The sequence below is a fragment of the Zingiber officinale genome, chromosome 6B, assembly GCF_018446385.1.
Source record: "Zingiber officinale cultivar Zhangliang chromosome 6B, Zo_v1.1, whole genome shotgun sequence".
In the NCBI taxonomy this organism is placed as follows: Eukaryota; Viridiplantae; Streptophyta; class Magnoliopsida; order Zingiberales; family Zingiberaceae; genus Zingiber; species Zingiber officinale.
The window spans coordinates 52,205,302-52,223,529 of NC_055996.1; the positions used below are offsets into that span (position 1 = coordinate 52,205,302).

The window sequence follows — 18,228 nt, forward strand, 5'->3', positions numbered from 1 at the left end:
TTTGTGACGCTGAACCATTGGTCAAAGTCCGTCTTCAAGTAGACCTCTATCCGTTTCTTCCAGTACGAAAAGTCATCCCTATTGAACAGGGAAGGACGTACTGTACTGAAGCCTTCAATTTGAGACATCCTGCATACAAGAGAAAATAGACCAAGGAACGTCCCAAGACTAGGTCTTGGATTAGTAGTGCGGGATAAGAAGAAGTAAACTGAAAAAATGATTTGATGTTGCACCAAATTAGATTAATAGCAACGAAAAGAATTCCCAAAAAGGTAATAATATCAGTTCAGAATAAAGATGTAAAACTGAAAACCGACAAAGAAAAGGAAAGAAAATTACACCCCCTGTCTGATTGGTGGTTGCATCAAATCAGAGCGGTACCGGCTCTGATACCACTTGTTGGATCTTAAGCGTTCGATAGAGGGGAGGTGAATATCGATTTAAAAATTTTCATAGAGTAAGTGCACAGTGGAAAAATAATGAACAAAAAAAGAAGTGACACAAGTAGGTTTTTTACTTGGTTCGGAGCCTGTGTCGACTCCTACTCCAAGGCCCGCACACGAGGGTGCTTTCGATGGGAAATTCACTAGCAATTCGAAAATGTTTACAATTTAAAGTACACGAATGCTAATAAAGAAAATAATACTGACAAAAATGAAGAATAAAAAAGCAAAGCGTTGTCAACAGCGTCGCAGGAGCACCAGAGATCGAATTGAGAGTTGCTGTTGGAGCTTCAGCCTTGACCCTCCTTATATAGGAGGTTCGGGGTGCCTGGAACCTTCAGGGCGCCCTGAACATGACGTAGCCGAGTCAACCAGGGCGCTCCACGTGGCGAGGTGACGCTGAGGATAAGTTTTCACCTCCGGTCGCCCGGGTCCCTCCCGGGCGCTCGGACCTCCGGGAGCCCGGATCCATCCCAGGCGCTCGGACCCCAATTTTTTAGCAGCTTCCTTCTTGCAAGAAAATGTTAGTCCGGAGGTAAATATATAATACATATATCTTGCAAAATAAAGTGTTAGCACAGTTCAAGTTTAACTAGTAGAGTAATAATTAGATTCTGTCTCTCCGAGACCGAAATCTAGTCAAGATCTCGATTTAGAGTTCCGAAATGGTTCTAAGTCAGATCAGCGCCTAAGTTACCTTCCCGAGAACGCGCCCTCACAGTCACTCCCCTCCAGTGACTTATCTTCACTTACCTACCAGACGTCCGGTCAGCCCTTCGACCCGTCTGGGCTTCGTGCCAACTATTCGGTCAGCCCGTCAACCTAGCTGGACTTCGTGCCAAACGTCTGGTCAGCCCGTCGACCCGTTTGGACTTCGTGCCAGCTATTCGGTTGGTCCGTCAACCTAGCAGGGCTTCCTCAGCCTGATTTCAGCATTTTGGACCATCTTTAGTCTAGGTAACCATTCCTAACCCCTCAAAACACTTTTGTATACATTTAGGGGGAGTTTTCATGATGAAAATAAGGATGGATTGGATTAGGAAGACTAAGTAGAAGTTTAGGTTGAGGTTTGGTTTCATTATTGAATTTATGAACCTCAAAACTTCTATTTTTGGTTTCCTAAAGATTTTGGGATTCCAAGTCATTTTTGGTGCAATGACAGAAGTTACGTGCATGTCTTTAGAGGGAGTTACTCTTTAAGAACATGAAAAATTATTTTCATACACCTTGGAAGGTGGTTTTACCTTCTTTAGTGAAAATGCTCAAGGTTGAGCATTGGAATACAATGGAGAGTGAATATCTTCATTGTTTAATGGTATATGCTCAAGGATGAGCATTTGATGAAAATAAAGGGTATGGGACCTTTATTTGAATTGTGTTGTGAGCAATGAGTGAAGTTGTAAACAACGAAGGGTAACTTTTCAGGAGGAGAGTTTGCCCAAAGATTGGGAATGAATTTGATGTGTGCCAATAGGGGGAGAATGAAGGGTTTAAGTTAGACCTTCATTATCTAAGAGGGAGTTCGCCCTCTTAGGGGGAGAATGTAGGGTTTAACTTACGTCTTCATTACCTAGTGGCATGAAGAAGGTTGAGGCTATGGGGCTAGCCTAACTTAAAGAAGATATTGTCAAACATCAAAAGGGGGAGATTGTTGGTGCAATATTCCCCAGGTCAAGGTTGACCGTGTTGACTGAGCTTGAATTGAGTCAAGCTCGAGTCTTGATGTTGTGTTAATGTTGTGGTTTCGATGTTTGACAATACATGTATTCAATACATGAAGATTGAGGTGCAATTGTTTATGTGTGAAGGAGAGTCAAGTAGGTTAAGATTGACTGGATATTTGACTGGAAATCCTGGTGAGTGAAGCTAGGTGAAAGTCCTATTGAGTGAAGCTAGGCAGAAGAGAAATCCTGGTGAGTGAAGCCAGGTGAAAGTCCTATTGAGTGAAGCTAGGCAGAAGAGAAATCCTGGTGAGTGAAGTCAGGTGAAAGTCCTAGTGAGTGAAGCTAGGCAGAAGGGAAATCCTGGTGAGTGAAGCCAGGTGAAAGTCCTAGTGAGTGAAGCTAGGCAGAAGGGAAATCCTGGTGAGTGAAGCCAGGTGAAAGACCTAGTGAGTGAAGCTAGGCAGAAGGGAAGTCCTGGTGAGTGAAGTCAGGTAGACATGAAGTCCTAGTGAGTGAAGCTAGGCAGAAGGGAAGTCCTGGTGAGTGAAGCCAGGCAAGGAAAATCCAGATGGATCAAGGATGATCGGACATCTGGTGTTGGGAAGTCCAAGTAGGTCAAAGGGATAGACCGGATACTTGGCACAAGGAAAATCCAGATGGATCAAGGATGATCGGATATCTGGTGTTGGGAAGTCCAAGTAGGTCAAAGGTATTGACCGGATACTTGGCACAAGGAAAATCCAGATGGATCAAGGATAATCGAACATCTGGTGTTGGGAAGTCCAAGTAGGTCAAAGGAATTGACCGGATACTTGGCACAAGGAAAATCCAGGTGGATCAAGGTTGATCGGACACCTGGTGAAGATAAGTCCAAGTGGGTCAAGGTTGACCGGACGCTTGGTAAGTGAGTCCTAGCAGGTCAAGGGTGACCGGATGCTAGGCATGATGTAGCAGTAGGTCATGGTTGACCGGATGTTGGTTTAAGGGGTTTTGGACTTGATTTTGGGCAAAATCAAGGAGTTGGATCGATCAGCCGATCGATTGGCTCATGCCCAATTGATCGGCCGATCGATTGGGTGAGTCCCAGCGACAAGCTTCCTCCTAATCGATCAGTGGATCGATTGGGGAGAAATGTCGCGCGAACAGAACCCCTCTGGATCGATCGGGCGATCGATCCAGAGGTCCCAATCAATTAGTGGATCGATTGGGAGCTGCTGTTTGTGCACGATAAGCCCTGGATCGATCAGCCAATCGATCCAGGCAATTCCTGAGAGAACAGAGGCGCTCTGGATCGATCAATCGATCGATCCAAAGCCTCCCCGATCGATTGGGAGCAATCCAATTGATCGGGATCCGACCGTTGGCGTCGATTAAAGCCGTTGTCGAGCTCTTTCTTCGCCAGCTCTCACACTGTTCATCTCCGATCAACACAACAGCTTCTCCACAGCTAGTTCCACTCTCGCCGCCAGTTCTTGAAGGATCTTGGAGAGACATCCAAGTCAAGAGGCGTGACTATAACAAGAGGAAGAAGCGAGGGTTAGGGTTTTCATTGCATATCTTGTAAGATATTTCTTGTATTTGTCTTCCCTTGCAGCTAGTTCCACTCTCGCCGCCAGTTCTTGAAGGATCTTGGAGAGACATCCAAGTCAAGAGGCGTGACTATAACAAGAGGAAGAAGCGAGGGTTAGGGTTTTCATTGCATATCTTGTAAGATATTTCTTGTATTTGTCTTCCCTTACTTTCTTGTTGTATTGAGAGTATTGTAGGGCTTCTCTGCCTTTGGTAGTTACCATAAAGGAGTGTTATTCATAGTGGAGGGTGCGTGAGTGTGTGGATCCTTGGATTAGTCACCTCTTGTGAGGTGGATACCAAGTAAATCCTCTTGTTAGCGTTGTGTATTTTGTTTCTTTGTATTTTCCGCTGCATACCTTGAAGAAACAAGCAACGAAGAGCAAGACGAGCACACCGAGCTATTCCCCCCCCCCCCCCCTCTAGCTACATAATCGGTCCTAACAAGTGGTATCAGAGCGAGGCCGCTCTTCACCGGAATCATCGCCGGAAGGAGTAACAAAGCTAGAGAGTGTAGAAGTTGGAGCAAATTCTATCAAGTCAAAGACTTCATCATCAAGCTCAACTTCAAATGGAATTCCAAGATGGTCTTGGATTCGACACTAGGGTGCCTCCACCATTCACAATGATGAGCTTCGATCTTTGGAGATCAAGGATCGAGAATTTCTTAATGGTGGAGATAGAGCAATGGTTTGCTCTAATGGAAGGCTTTGAACCTCCAAAGAATTCAAGGGGCAAAATTCTCAAGAGGAGCAAGTGGAGCCAAGACAAAATCCAAAGATGTGAGGCCAATGACAAAGTGACCAAGCTTTTGGTCAATTTATTGCCGAGAAACATCTTGGAGCAAATTGGAGATTTTGAAGATGCCAAAGAGCTATGGAGCAAATTGGCCAAGATTCATGAGATCCCCTCCACTGTACCAATCCATGAAAAATCCAAAGAGGGTGACTCATTGGAGCAAGACCAAGAGGAGGAGAATTCCGAAGGTGAGAGATGTTCATCTTCCGAAGAAGAAGTCCAAGAAGCTTCATCTTTAAAGGAATGCAATGAAGAGGGCAAGGAGAGGGCATACTCCTTGTTCCATATACAAGACGAAGATGAAGAAGCCTCCACCTCTAGGATTGAGGGGGAGTGTAGATCATTGACACCGGAGCAAGAAGAAGCCTCCACATTCGGGTCAAGAGAAGAATATGATGAAGAAGCTTCCACCTCCACAAGTCAAGCTAAATCAAATGGAGGATCAAGTGTCATCCCTACACATGAAGGTATAAATGTTCCAATTAACAATAAAAATCATATTATATGTTTTGAGTGTAGGGAACATGGGCACTACAAGAGCAAGTGCCCTAAATTGGCCAAGAAGAAGGGCCAAGTGGCACTAAAGGGCAAGAAGAAGCCAAAGGAGACCGCTCCCGAAACCAAGAAGAGCAAGGAGCATATTGTGTGCTTCTCTTGCAATCAAAAGGGACATTATAGGAGCCAATGTCCCAAGGGGAAGAAAGCGGTCAAGGCTCATGGAGGAAGCACAACTCAAGGGGGAGCCTCCAAGGTAAAAAGAAAGGTATCATTTATTGAGTCTACTCCCTTAAATAATGGTAAAAAGCATGCTAGTTCTAATTTTTATCATTTTAATGCTATTTACCATAAAAATAGAAAGCATGAGAGCTTTAAAGAAAAACATATGGCTCTTCATGCTAAAACTCAACCTAAGGCTAGAAAAGTAGATAATCAACTAGGCAATAATTCTAAGGGTGTTAAGTATATGCCTAGGAAAAAGAAAAATCAAGATCTTAGTAAAAAATCTAAGGTTGAGGAATTATGGAAGAAAAATCAAGTCTTGAGGTCAAGACTTGATAAATTAGAGAAGACCCTTAGAAAAATCACAAATGAAACACAAGGGTCTAAGGGTAAAAATCTAGGTCTAGGAGTACAAAAGTTATCCAATGGCCATAGAGATTTGGGATACAAACCTAAGGCAAAGAAGGATGTAATCTCTTACCATAGGGTTCCATATAGCTATGGAACCAACCCTAGGTCAAATGATCAAGTCAAAAGTACAAGGGAAGTTATCCCTAGGAGTATTTTTGCAACTAAAGTGACTAAGACTTCTAGGAAGTCTAACAAAGTCACTAAAAAGGTCATAAGGGAAAAAATCCCTAGGGTTGACCTAGAAAAGGTGACAAAGGCTTCTAAGAAGCCTAACAAGGTCACTAGGAAGGTATCTAGGGAAGTTATCCCTAGTGAATACCTAGAGCATCCAAGGAGCACCAATAGGTTTTGGGTTCCTAGGAGCATTTTCTCTACCCCATAAATGGGTTAGAGAGTGTCAACTCAAATTGAAAGGGTAGTTAACCTAATCATGATGAAGTTGGCACTCCAAGAGCATTTTCAAGGTTATTGTTAACCTTTGAAAATGATAAGGGGTATATGTTTACTCTTGGGAAGAGTAAAATGTGTCACATTTTGAGAAATTGGATAATATTCTAAGTGCCACAAATAGGGAAAATCAAAAGAACTACCAAGTTGGGATTTTGGTATGTTCTTAGGAAATTAAAGGCAATATATGCCTTAACTTAAAATGGTTACTCTTTAAAAGAGAAATTTGTGCCAAAAATTGAGGAATATGTTTAATTTAAACTGGCACAAATTGAAAAAGGGAGAAAAATGTCAAAATTAGATTTTGGCATTTTCTTGGGAAATAGTGGGCAATCTAGGGTTAAATTTTAATTTAGCTAAGGATTAAAGATACTTAGATAGATAATCTAGGTATTTCTTTTATGCTAATTTGCCATGCTTTATTTGCCCATCATATTCCATGACATCATATTTTCTTTTGCATTCATACTTTATTATGAAAAATACAAAAATACCATGTCATGTCATATATACATCATATAGTTATAGGAAATTTTTTCTTTTTGATGCATGCTATAACATCATCATGCATTATTTTATTTCCTTGTAAATTAAGGACCAATGACATTCATTAATAAGTAACATCCTTGGTGGATGTTCATAACCTCAAAATTCCTGGATAGATATGCTTGATCCCTAGATTAGGGTAAAACCAAAATTTTACATCTCACACAAACTATAAGGTGACTTGTATGTGTTTTTAGTACACATTAAATACAAGTGAGATGTTAGGATGATGAAAAAAAACTCAAGATGATGATTTAGTGCATTCTTTTGAGTTTTAAGTTCATCAAAACACATAGTTATGTGTTTTCCAATCATTGGGAAAGCTAATGTACAAGTCATGTGCTTTCAGCCCAAGGAACATGATTGGATATTGGTTTTGAAAATTGTTTTAAAATGCTTTTGGAAAACCTTGGTGAAGGCTATCTTATGATAGTAATCATCATTGAATAGTTGAGCACAAACTAGAAGAAAACACTAAAGTTTCTACAAGTTTTCTAGTTTGTGTCATTTTTGGAAAATATGAAGTATTTTCTTAGAAAACTATTTTTCCATGATAATATATGCCCTAAGGAATGCCTATATAAATTTTCATAATTTTTTGAATTTTGTAGAATTTTTGGGGAGTTTCTGAAATTGACTGAAATTGAATTTCAGCCTTTTCAGAGCTTCAATCGATCAGTGGATCGATTAGAGTGCCTCAATCGATCGGGCGATCGATTGAGAAGGCATTTCTCGCGGGCAGAAGCTCGCTGGATCGATCCAAGCAGACTGAATCGATCAGTGGATCGATTCAGCAGGGTTCAATCGATTGGAACCCAACTCCAATCGATTGGGAATGCTGCTTTTGGCTGGTAAAGCCTGATTTCAGCATTTTGGACCATCTTTAGTCTAGGTAACCATTCCTAATCCCTCAAAATACTTTTGTATACATTTAGGGGGAGTTTTCATGATAAAAATAAGGATGGATTGGTTAAGGAAGACTAAGTAGAAGTTTAGGTTGAGGTTTGGTTTCATTATTGAATTTATGAACCTCAAAACTTCTATTTTGGGTTTCCTAAAGATTTAGGGATTCCAAGTCATTTTTGGTGCAATGACAGAAGTTACGTGCATGTCTTTAGGGGGAGTTACTCTTTAAGAACATGAAAAATTATTTTCATACACCTTGGAAGGTGGTTTTACCTTCTTTAGTGAAAATGCTCAAGGTTGAGAATTGGAATACAATGGAGAGTGAATATCTTCATTGTTTAATGGTATATGCTCAAGGATGAGCATTTGATGAAAATAAAGGGTATGGGACCTTTAGTTGAATTGTGTTGTGAGCAACGAGTGAAGTTATAAACAACGAAGGGTAACTTTTCAGGAGGAGAGTTTGCCCAAAGATTGGGAATGAATTTGATGTGTGCCAATAGGGGGAGAATGAAGGGTTTAAGTTAGGCCTTCATTATCTAAGAGGGAGTTCACCCTCTTAGGGGGAGAATGTAGGGTTTAACTTACGTCTTCATTACCTAGTGGCATGAAGAAGGTTGAGGCTATGAGACTAGCCTAACTTAAAGAAGGTATTGTCAAACATCAAAAGGGGGAGATTGTTGGTGCAATATTCCCCAGGTCAAGGTTGACCGTGTTGACTGAGCTTGAATTGAGTCAAGCTCGAGTCTTGATGTTGTGTTGATGTTGTGGTTTCGATGTTTGACAATACATGTAGTCAATACATGAAGATTGCAGGTGTAATTATTCATGTGTGAATGAGAGTCAAGTAGGTCAAGATTGACTGGATACTTGACTGGAAATCCTGATGAGTGAAGCTAGGTGAAAGTCCTATTGAGTGAAGCTAGGCAGAAGAGAAATCCTGGTGAGTAAAGTCAGGTGAAAGTCCTATTGAGAGAAGCTAGGCAGAAGGGAAATCCTGGTGAGTGAAGCCAGGTGAAAGTCCTAGTGAGTGAAGCTAGGCAGAAGGGAAATCCTGGTGAGTGAAGCCAGGTGAAAGTCCTAGTGAGTGAAGCTAGACAGAAGGGAAATCCTGGTGAGTGAAGTCAGGTGAAAGACCTAGTGAGTTAAGCTAGGCAGAAGGGAAGTCCTGGTGAGTGAAGCCAGGTAGACATGAAGTCCTAGTGAGTAAAGCTAGGCAGAAGGGAAGTCCTGGTGAGTGAAGTCAGACAAGGAAAATCCAGATGGATCAAGGATGATATGACATCTGGTGTTGGGAAGTCCAAGTAGGTCAAAGGGATTGACCGGATACTTGGCACAAGGAAAATTCAGATAGATCAAGGATGATCGGACATCTGGTGTTGGGAAGTCCAAGTAGGTCAAAGGGATTGACCGGATACTTGGCACAAGAAAAATCCAGATGGATCAAGGATGATCAGACATCTGGTGTTGGGAAGTCCAAGTAGGTCAAAGGGATTGACCGGATACTTGGCACAAGGAAAATCCAGGTGGATCAAGGTTGATCGGACACCTGGTGAGGATAAGTCCAAGTGGGCCAAGGTTGACTGGACACTTGGTAAGTGAGTCCTAGTAGGTCAAGGGTGATCGGATGCTAGGCATGATGTACCAACAGGTCATGGTTGACCGGATGTTGGTTTATGGGGTTTTGGACTTGATTTTGGGCAAAATCAAGGAGCTGGATCGATCAACCGATCGATTGGCTCATGCGCGATCGATTGGGTGAGTCCCAGCGACAAGCTTCCTCCCAATCGATCAGTGGATCGAGTGGTGAGAAGTGTCGCGCGAACAGAACCCCTCTGGATCGATTGGGCGATCGATTGTGCGATCGATCCAGAGGTCCCAATCGATCAATGGATCGATTGGGAGCTGCTGTTTGTGCGCGATAAGCTCTGGATCGATCAGTCGATCAATCCAGGCAATTCTTGAGAGCACAGAGGCACTCTGGATCGATCAGTCGATCGATCCAAAGCCTCCCCGATTGATTGGGAGCAATCCAATCGATCGTGATCCGATCATTGGCGTCGATTAAAGTCGTTGTTGAGCTCTTTCTTCGCCAGCTCTCGCACTGTTCATCTCCGATCAACGCAGTAGCTTCTCCACAGCTAGTTCCACTCTCGCCGCCAGTTCTTGAAGGATCTTGGAGAGACATCCAAGTCAAGAGGCGTGACTACAACAAGATGAAGAAGCTAGGGTTAGGGTTTTCATTGCATATCTTGTAAGATATTTCTTGTATTTGTCTTCCCTTACTTTCTTGTTGTATTGAGAGTATTGTAGGGTTTCTCCGCCTTTGGTAGTTACCATAAAGGAGTGTTATTCATAGTGGAGGGTGCGTGAGTATGTAGATCCTTGGATTAGTCACCTCTTGTGAGGTGGATACCAAGTAAATCCTCTTGTTAGCGTTGTGTATTTTGTTTCTTTGTATTTTCCGCTGCATACCTTGAAGAAACAAGCAACGAAGAGCAAGACGAGCGCACCGAGCTATTCACCCCCCCCCCCCCTCTAGCTACATAATCGGTCCTAACAGTGATCAATGTCAGAGGACTGGAAACATCACCAAGAGGAATGAAACGCCACTGAATTACAGACTTGAAGTTGAATTATTTGATGTATGGGGAATATATTTCATGGGGGCATTCTCTCTTTCATATGGGAATAGATTTATTCTTGTGGCAGTGGATTATGTATCCAAATGGGAGAAGCTATAGATTCACCTACAAGTGATGCGAAAATAGTTATCAAATTGTTTAGAAGTATAATTTTTTCAAGATTTGGTATGCCTAAAGCAGTCATTAGTGATGGTGGATCACATTTTATAGAAGACAGTTTAAAAAGTTACTCAGAAAGTATGGAGTGAGCCACAAAGTAGCAATACCATATCATCCACAAACTAATGGGCAAGCTAAAATCTCTGACCGTGAAATTAAAGCCATATTAGATAAAACAGTATCTACTTCATGAAAGGATTGGTCATTAAAGCTAGATGATGTTTTATGGGTATATCGTACTGCCTACAAGACTCCTATTGGAATGACTCCATTTCAACTAGTTTATGGAAAGTCTTGTCATCTTCCAGTAGAATTAGAACATAAGGCTTATTGGGCAATTACAAATCTAAATATGAACCTCAAGGAGGCGGGAGGGAAAAGGAAGCTCTAGTTAAATGAGCTTGATGAATTAAGATTGGATGCCTATGAGCATGCTAGATCTTATAAGGAGAGGACAAAGAAATGACATGATCAACACATTCTCCGCAAAAATTTCAATGAAGGAGATTTAGTTTTATTGTTTAATTCAAGACTAAAGCTTTTTTCCAGGGAAGCTTAAATCAAGGTGGACGGGTCCATTCGAAGTTAAAAAGGTTTATCCTTTTGGGGTTGTAGATATTTGGAATAAAGAGCTTGGGATAATTAAGGTAAATGACCAACGGTTGAAAGAATATGTGCATGGTATGGATTTAGAGGAGAAACAAAGGTTGTATTTTTTTGAACCTCGCCCTCTGGATTGATTTTTTTTTTTAGTTAGTTTCTATTTTTCATTAGTTAGTTCTTTTAAACTTGCTTTTACTTTTGATTTCAGGTTAAAATTTTGCTTCCATGAACTAGCCATGATTTCTTCATTGCATGGAAGTGTTGGAGAAGCAAGGAAGGAGTGATATTACCCTTTAATAGCAAAACAGAGTTTCGTCGTATGTTATACATGGCTAGGTAAATCCTACATAAAAGGGGGGGGGTGCTAGGGTCGTGTCTATAAGACACGGTCGTGTGGTGAGTCTAGAGGAGGAAGGAGTATCGGTCGTGTTCCACGCACGACCGTGTATGATCCAGAAGAAAAATCTGCACAGCCCGTGCCAGTGGGCACAACCGTGCAAGGCTTCCGAGGTGAAGAAGAGGTTGTGTCCCAGACACGGTGGGCGAGTTGGACCGAGGAGAAGATGGCTGAGGCCGTGCATATTTGCACGACCGTGTGAACTAACCCGACGTGAAGAAGGATGCGGCCGTGTCTCACACACGGCAGTGCAAATGTGTACATGGCCCAATCCATGCCCTTAAAAGGGGTTAGGGCACGGGGGTGTGGGCAACACACGGCCGTGTCTGCCGCACACCCCTTTCTTCTTCCTCTTCCCTTCTCATTTCCTTATCTCTAGGGTTTTAAACTACCTCTTCTAATCTATTCCTCTCATTCTTCCTTTAAAGGCTCAATCTTTTCTACCATGACAAATGTGATCAAGGAGATTTCACCCACAAGAAACGGAAAGGAAAAGATGATTGTAACAAAAGAAAGAAACTCTTGCTTCAAAGGTATCTCTAACAACTTTGGTATCATTTTTTCTAGCAATGAACAACAACTTAGATATTTTTCTTTATGTAAACACCCTCTTTTGAGCACTAAATTTGTGGATGATACAACTTTGGAAACATTGGGGTTTAAGAATGATATAGATTGGTTATTTGGAAGAATAGGTTGGAGTGAGTTAATAAATATGAAATACCCTACTTATCCTATAATTGTTTTTGAATTTTTAAGCTCTATAACAATTGATAATGTTCAAGGTGGGGGAAAACTAAAATTTCGACTACTTAATGAAGATTATGAATGGACGTTAAGTGATTTTAATACTTGTTATGAATTGTCAAAGGATGGTGTGTGTATGATCTTACCTAAATTTGTGAATTCATGTTTTTGGCAACAAATTTGTGAACAATCACATTTTAACCCTCACAATTCTAAAGCTCCTCATATTATTAATCCCATTTTTAGATATGTTTATTTAGTTATGAAAAATACTATATTTGGGAGAGAGGATAAAGAGGGGTTAGTAAGACTTGTGGACTTGTATTGTTTGTGGGCAATGGTTGAAAATGTTGCAATTGATTCTGGTTATTTCTTTCTTAAGCAGTTGGTAAAATTGGGAAAATCATATTCTACTACACCTATTGTTTTAGGAGGATTGTTAATTCAAATAGCTTTGGTGTTAGGGTGTGATTTAAGTGAATTAGAAATGATTGATAATTCTTGTAGATTAGACTTGAATTCATGTTTAACAACAAAGATGATAAGGCATGAAGAACATGGATATAGTCGTCTTATTAAGAACAATTTCCCTTTAAGATTGCCCAATCATGATCTCACTACTATTCATAATAAGGAAAATTGGCGGTTAAAATTAACAAGTCAACAATCTAAATTATTGTCAAATTGTGTTTTACGAAATGTTCCTTCGACTAGTCGTGATGTTCATGGTTTTAATTTCAAAGAACTTCATTCTATTTTGGACAATATTCATAATGATTTGGATTTGACTAGCAATTTTATTGCAAGTAAAGAACGCATGGAAGAGGAACAATTCAAAAAATTGCAAGAATGTTTTAAAAGTGAGAGAGAATTGTGTGAAAAGATATATAGAATTATGAGTTCTTATAAGGCTCAAATGGAATTTAATGAAGATTTTAGTGGCTTTATGAAATTTTTGCAGGATGATATAGATAAATTGTTTGAATATCATAAGTTTTTTAGAGATGAAGTAAAGTGGTTTATTAAGGTCTTTCCTTTCCCCTTCCTGAATTTCCTGATTTACCATCTCCACCATATTGATTTCATTGGGACGATGAAAAGTTTAAGTCTGGGGGGGGTGGTTTGAAAACTTGAAAATTTTTGCATTTTCTGTTTTGTTCTACAGTTTATTTTATTTTGCATTTGTTCTTGTTTTGCTTGGATTGTTTTGATAGTCACTTGATTGTCTTTTGGAAAACCTTGTGGCATACATCTTGAGAACATCAAACTTCACTCATATACTTTCTTGTCTTTTTAGTAAAAATATTAGCACGTTTATTATCTTGATTCATGATGTTGCAAATGATGCTAGTAGTATGCTTAGTGTATTTCTTTCCTCTATCTTGGGTAGCATGAAATAAGCTAAGTATCATATGGAGATAAGTTTGAAATTTGGCTTGACCTTAAGGATCTTACCTTCACTATACTTGAGCTTGGATAGTTGATATCATTGAAATAGTCATGATTCATCTTTGTGTGGTTAGTACTTGGTTTCCATGGTGATTTCTCAAACTTCATTTTGGTTACTGGATGATGCTCAAATCTTGCAAGCTCATTTGGAAAAATCAAAATACCCCAACATTTGTGCTAAAAGTACATTTGTAAATAAGTTTTGCACAATGCAAATACTTATATAAAAATTAGTGAATAAGGGATATAAAAAATAGTTGTCGTGAGTGGAATCTAGTAAGTCACCCCTTTGAAACCGAGTTAGATTACTGGGGAAATGACTACTTAGCTTCTCTTGAGATTGAGCACGCCTTTGAGACCTTGGGTTGATTGAGAAATATGAACCAAGCGTGTGGCAGGTAAGTGTCTATCACGGGAAACATTAGGAATTCATCTGGATGACGACTTGACTAGGACATAGATTGAAGCTTGAAAAGTTTGGGTCACTTTTTGCGTTGTGCACAAGAGACTTATGCTTGAGTTATACTTGACTTATTTCCGTGATCATGCTTGTTAATGAAGCTTTTTGATAGAGTTAGGAAAGCACATTAGGGATTATGAATGTATTGTAGAGCATATGAATTAAGATTGCGGTATTTTTGCTTGAGGCAAGCAAAAGTTTAGGTCTGGGGGTGTGATGTTCGTAGATTGTATACACTTGTTTAGCATGTTTTGATGCATATTCACATATTTTGCGCGTGCTTTATCTATGCATTTTCGTACTTTCAGCTTTGCTTTTAGCATATTTACTCTTTTTGTTCGGAGATCTGCTTTTGTGCATTTTCTGTACGCAAGAGTCGATTTTGGAGAAGAATTGATGTTCGAGGTAAAATCTACAATTGAACGAAAGAGGAAGTTACCATCCTTGAGTGCCACATGACCCTGTCATGGGGGGTTGCCCAGGTCGTGTGGTGATCCTCTCACCCCTGCAGCACTGGCAAAATGAAGGAGTGTCCAGGCCGTGTGAGTATCACACGGCCGTGCAAGCCTTCCAGAGCCAAAGAAGTGCATGGTCATATGTGTCGCACGACCATGCAACATTTCCAGAAGCCAAGAAAGTCCTGGTCGTGTCCCAGACACGACCGTGCAAGAGTTCCAGAGCCAGAGGCAGAGTAGGCCGTGTAGATCTACACGGCCGTGTAAGGGGGCAGTGGTAGAGCATGACACGGCCGTGTGAGCATCACACGACCATGTCACGGGCAGTGAAGGAAATGAACCAAGCCATGTGAGCTTCATATGACCGTGTCACCTAGTCATCTGAGACCTTGTAACCTTAGTTGACCACTTTAAAAGTTTCATCTTATTATAAGGTGTCTTTATCAGAATACCTTATAGACAAAAACTTTTCAAACTGGTCATCTAAAATTATGGATGAAGTATTTGAAATATATTGGACTCAATAGTAGCCTCATATGTAGCCAACTTAAATAATTTATTCCATTAAAATATTTTGACCTAAAATTTTACGGGCTAAAACTTTTTATATTGGTCATGTAATGTAACATCACTGTGGATTATATTAGATTGCTTAGTAACCCTAGATGATCACTTTAGAAAGTTTCATCTCATTAAAATCTTGTGACCAAAAATACTTTAATACGCAAAAACTTTTCAAAGTAGTCATTTAAGACCATAAATGAATTATCTAGAGCATTGTAGATTCAATATGGTCATCTTTTAGTTCATTAAAGTATTTTAACCACAACACCTTGGTAGGTAAACATTTTGTAAATGAATTTGAAAAGTTGTTACCAAGGTGTTCTAGTCACACATCTTAATGGGTAAAAAACTTTTCAAATTAGCCATCTAATGCCATTATTGAATCCAAAACACTTTCGGCATATATTTATAAACTTATATGACCAATTTGTAGGGTTTTAGGTCATTGAAATATTTTGCCTAGATGACCAATTTAGAAAGTTTTAAGTCATGCATCTAAGCGCTCTAGGTTAACATACTTCCTTAGACCACATAAATCAATGAGAAAATAGACAATAAAATACGATAACTTGAGAAATTGCTCGTTGTAGAACAAGTTTAGAATTTTTTTTTTGTGAATATGGGTAGGACACGAAGAATATTGGATTGTTATCCATGATTTAGGTGACATCCATCACAATGCAAAATGAGCGAAGGGTACTAGGTTGAAGCAACAAGTTAGGCAATTTTGGTCAATGTGATGATGAATGATTTGCAAACAAAGGATTTTAAGTGCAATTTGAAAGAGGTAGAAAGGCATTTTAGTAATTGTATTTTGAAAAGTTAAGTATTAAAGTACGGATGTTTTGATTAGTATATAATTTTAAGGTGCACATTTTCCTCAATATTTAGGATGTGAAAATTTAACAAAACGTGGCAGAATATTATACAGAAATTTTAAAATTAGGAAATATAGGAAGTTGACGAGAAAAAAACAGACAAAGAAATGTTTTTTTTTTTTTTGTTGGAGGAGAAGAAGAAATTGAAGATTCTTGTTTCCTAGTTTTTCTTCAAGGAATTACTGGAATCCACTCGTAGCGGCCGGCCATGGGCACGTCGTTGACGACGTCGAAGTTGTACCTGCGACGCCCAGCGGAAGAGATGAACGGAAAGAGAGATGTTTAGGCATCTAAAGTTGTTAATCGGAGAATTTAGTTTGTTTCAGGGTTTAATTAATTACCTCTCGGCGAATCGCTGCTGCAGATTTCTCTCGGCCGTTGCGAAGAACGCTTCCAGCTCCGCCTCCGGCGGCGTCGCGGCCACACTAGGTCTCCTGTAAGGCTCCATCTCCACTGTCGATTCCACATCGCTCGCCTCGTCGCGGCGGTTGTCGTTGATGGAGGCCATTGCCTCTTCTCTAAATTGACATAATTACGGAAGGATTCAATCTAAAACATGGAATTAAATGGGCGGAAAATTGAAAAAATTACAAGAAGAATGAGGGAAAATTAACCTTTCGCCGTTCCAGCGGAAGAGCAAAGCAGCATCACGTCGCTGCCGCCGAAGCTGAGAAAAAAAGATACGGGATGAGGATTTTAGCCCTTTGAAAGCAACGGATGCCGAATTCTGAAGATAATTTTACTTCCGCCGACCGCGACGGCGTTGTCGATGCTTCGGAGGAGGTGTCGCTGGAGCAGCGTGGGATCCGACCGAGTTCGGGGCTCGATTTGTACCGGACTCCCCCTAAATTTCCAGGAACGGTTCCGTAAGTCGGAGTCTGGATGCCAACTCCTCGTTTCCTGTGTTCCCGGTGGAAAATCCGGCGCTCCCGCTTTGTCACTGCCGCTCTCCTCCTCTCCCGACTCCGGGGGCCGAACACTACCGCGAGGCCGGAGCATCTTGCCGCCAATTCCCCATTGTCTCCGCATTTCTTCGATATCTTCCCCATCGCCGTCTTCCGCCGCGCCGCGAGAGATGAGAAATGGCGCAAGAGAGGGGCGGTGAGGAGAACCGATTTGACGGTGGGGGCGGATATAAAGGCGATCGGCGGGGGGCTCTGTCTCACCCTCTTAACGGCAACCAAACGTCGCCTTCTCGGCTACGACGTAACTCAAACGCATACGGCGAGATCCCGATAATTGACCGTCCGATCTCGATCGAGCGGCCAATAATTGGAATCCCGAAAACGGCCGTCGCAATTGCGTTATCAAATAATTACGTCCGCAGGCGTACGAGCCTAACGGTCCCAAAAACAGCAGGCCCAAAACGTCTAGCGACCGTTGGTGCGGATGTGATCGAAATCAGATCGCCCACGTGGAGTCGAGAGCGACGAAAAGGGGTGACGTGGCAGGAATCTTCTCATTTGGACTCGGGAGGCATCAGACGAACACTGCGTGGGATTGGCCGTGGGAGATCCAACGAATGGGAGGGTGCAGCGCTGGGGCGTCGTGCTCGCGCGTACGAATTCAGCAGGGGTATATTCTGATGAACAAGGTGACGGTGATGGTGACAACGGACTTTGATATTCGTGTCAAGGGTCGTTCAATTTCCATATATTAAAATGAATCATCTGATAATTTGGGATCAGTATTAAATAATTTCTTCCAATATCGTATCCACTACTACATTTGATTAATTTCGATCGGTTATAAATAGGTTTCTTCCAATATCGTAGCTACCATCTTTTTATTTATATAATCTGCTGAAATTTAGCTCATGGATCCCACCACCCCACCACACTTTGCCTCCTTGCATGCAATGGTCGACTCAGCACCCAAAAAGTGAATCCTTGCCCACACAACGCTAGAGGACCAATCTCCGAGTCATCCCTTCCTTTTTCTTTCCAATTAGGAACAACGTATCCCTTTTGAGTGCAAGGATCTAAGGAGCATGTATGACCATCCATCTTCGACCAATTAAATTGAAAATCGAAAGCCAATAATGCATCGGTTGAGTTTGGAAACACTAGCAAGTACTAGTGCAAGTCAAGATCCATGCAAAAGATTGCTTTATGATCTCAAGGTGGTACGCTCCCTTGAAGCCGAGGAGACAATGAGGTCGTAGATAGGCCATTAGATATCTGGGTGGAAATCATTACTTGTGGTGACAAAGATTTCATAGACAAAATTGTGACCAAATCCCATAAAGCAAATCTACAAAATGTTTCCGTCTAATTGTTGCCTTCTCTTCGTCTTCTTCGTAATCATCCTCTTTTTCTTAGTGGTCAATATGATTAATTTAGTAATGGATAGCTCGTGTTAGCTTTT

The 18,228-nt window shown here is 41.0% G+C and overlaps 1 protein-coding gene across 1 annotated transcript; it reads right to left on the reverse strand.

Moving 5' to 3' along the window:
- Window positions 1–15,865: 15,865 nt before the first annotated feature.
- LOC121990175 (cyclin-dependent kinase inhibitor 7-like) lies at window positions 15,866–16,998 on the reverse strand. Its single transcript, XM_042544373.1, has 4 exons — window positions 16,605–16,998; window positions 16,476–16,528; window positions 16,203–16,379; window positions 15,866–16,102 (listed from the first exon to the last, which is right to left on the reverse strand). Exons 1-4 carry the CDS (start codon window positions 16,908–16,910, stop codon window positions 16,033–16,035), a joined length of 606 nt encoding a protein of 201 aa, XP_042400307.1. The 5' UTR covers window positions 16,911–16,998; the 3' UTR covers window positions 15,866–16,032.
- Window positions 16,999–18,228: the final 1,230 nt, after the last annotated feature.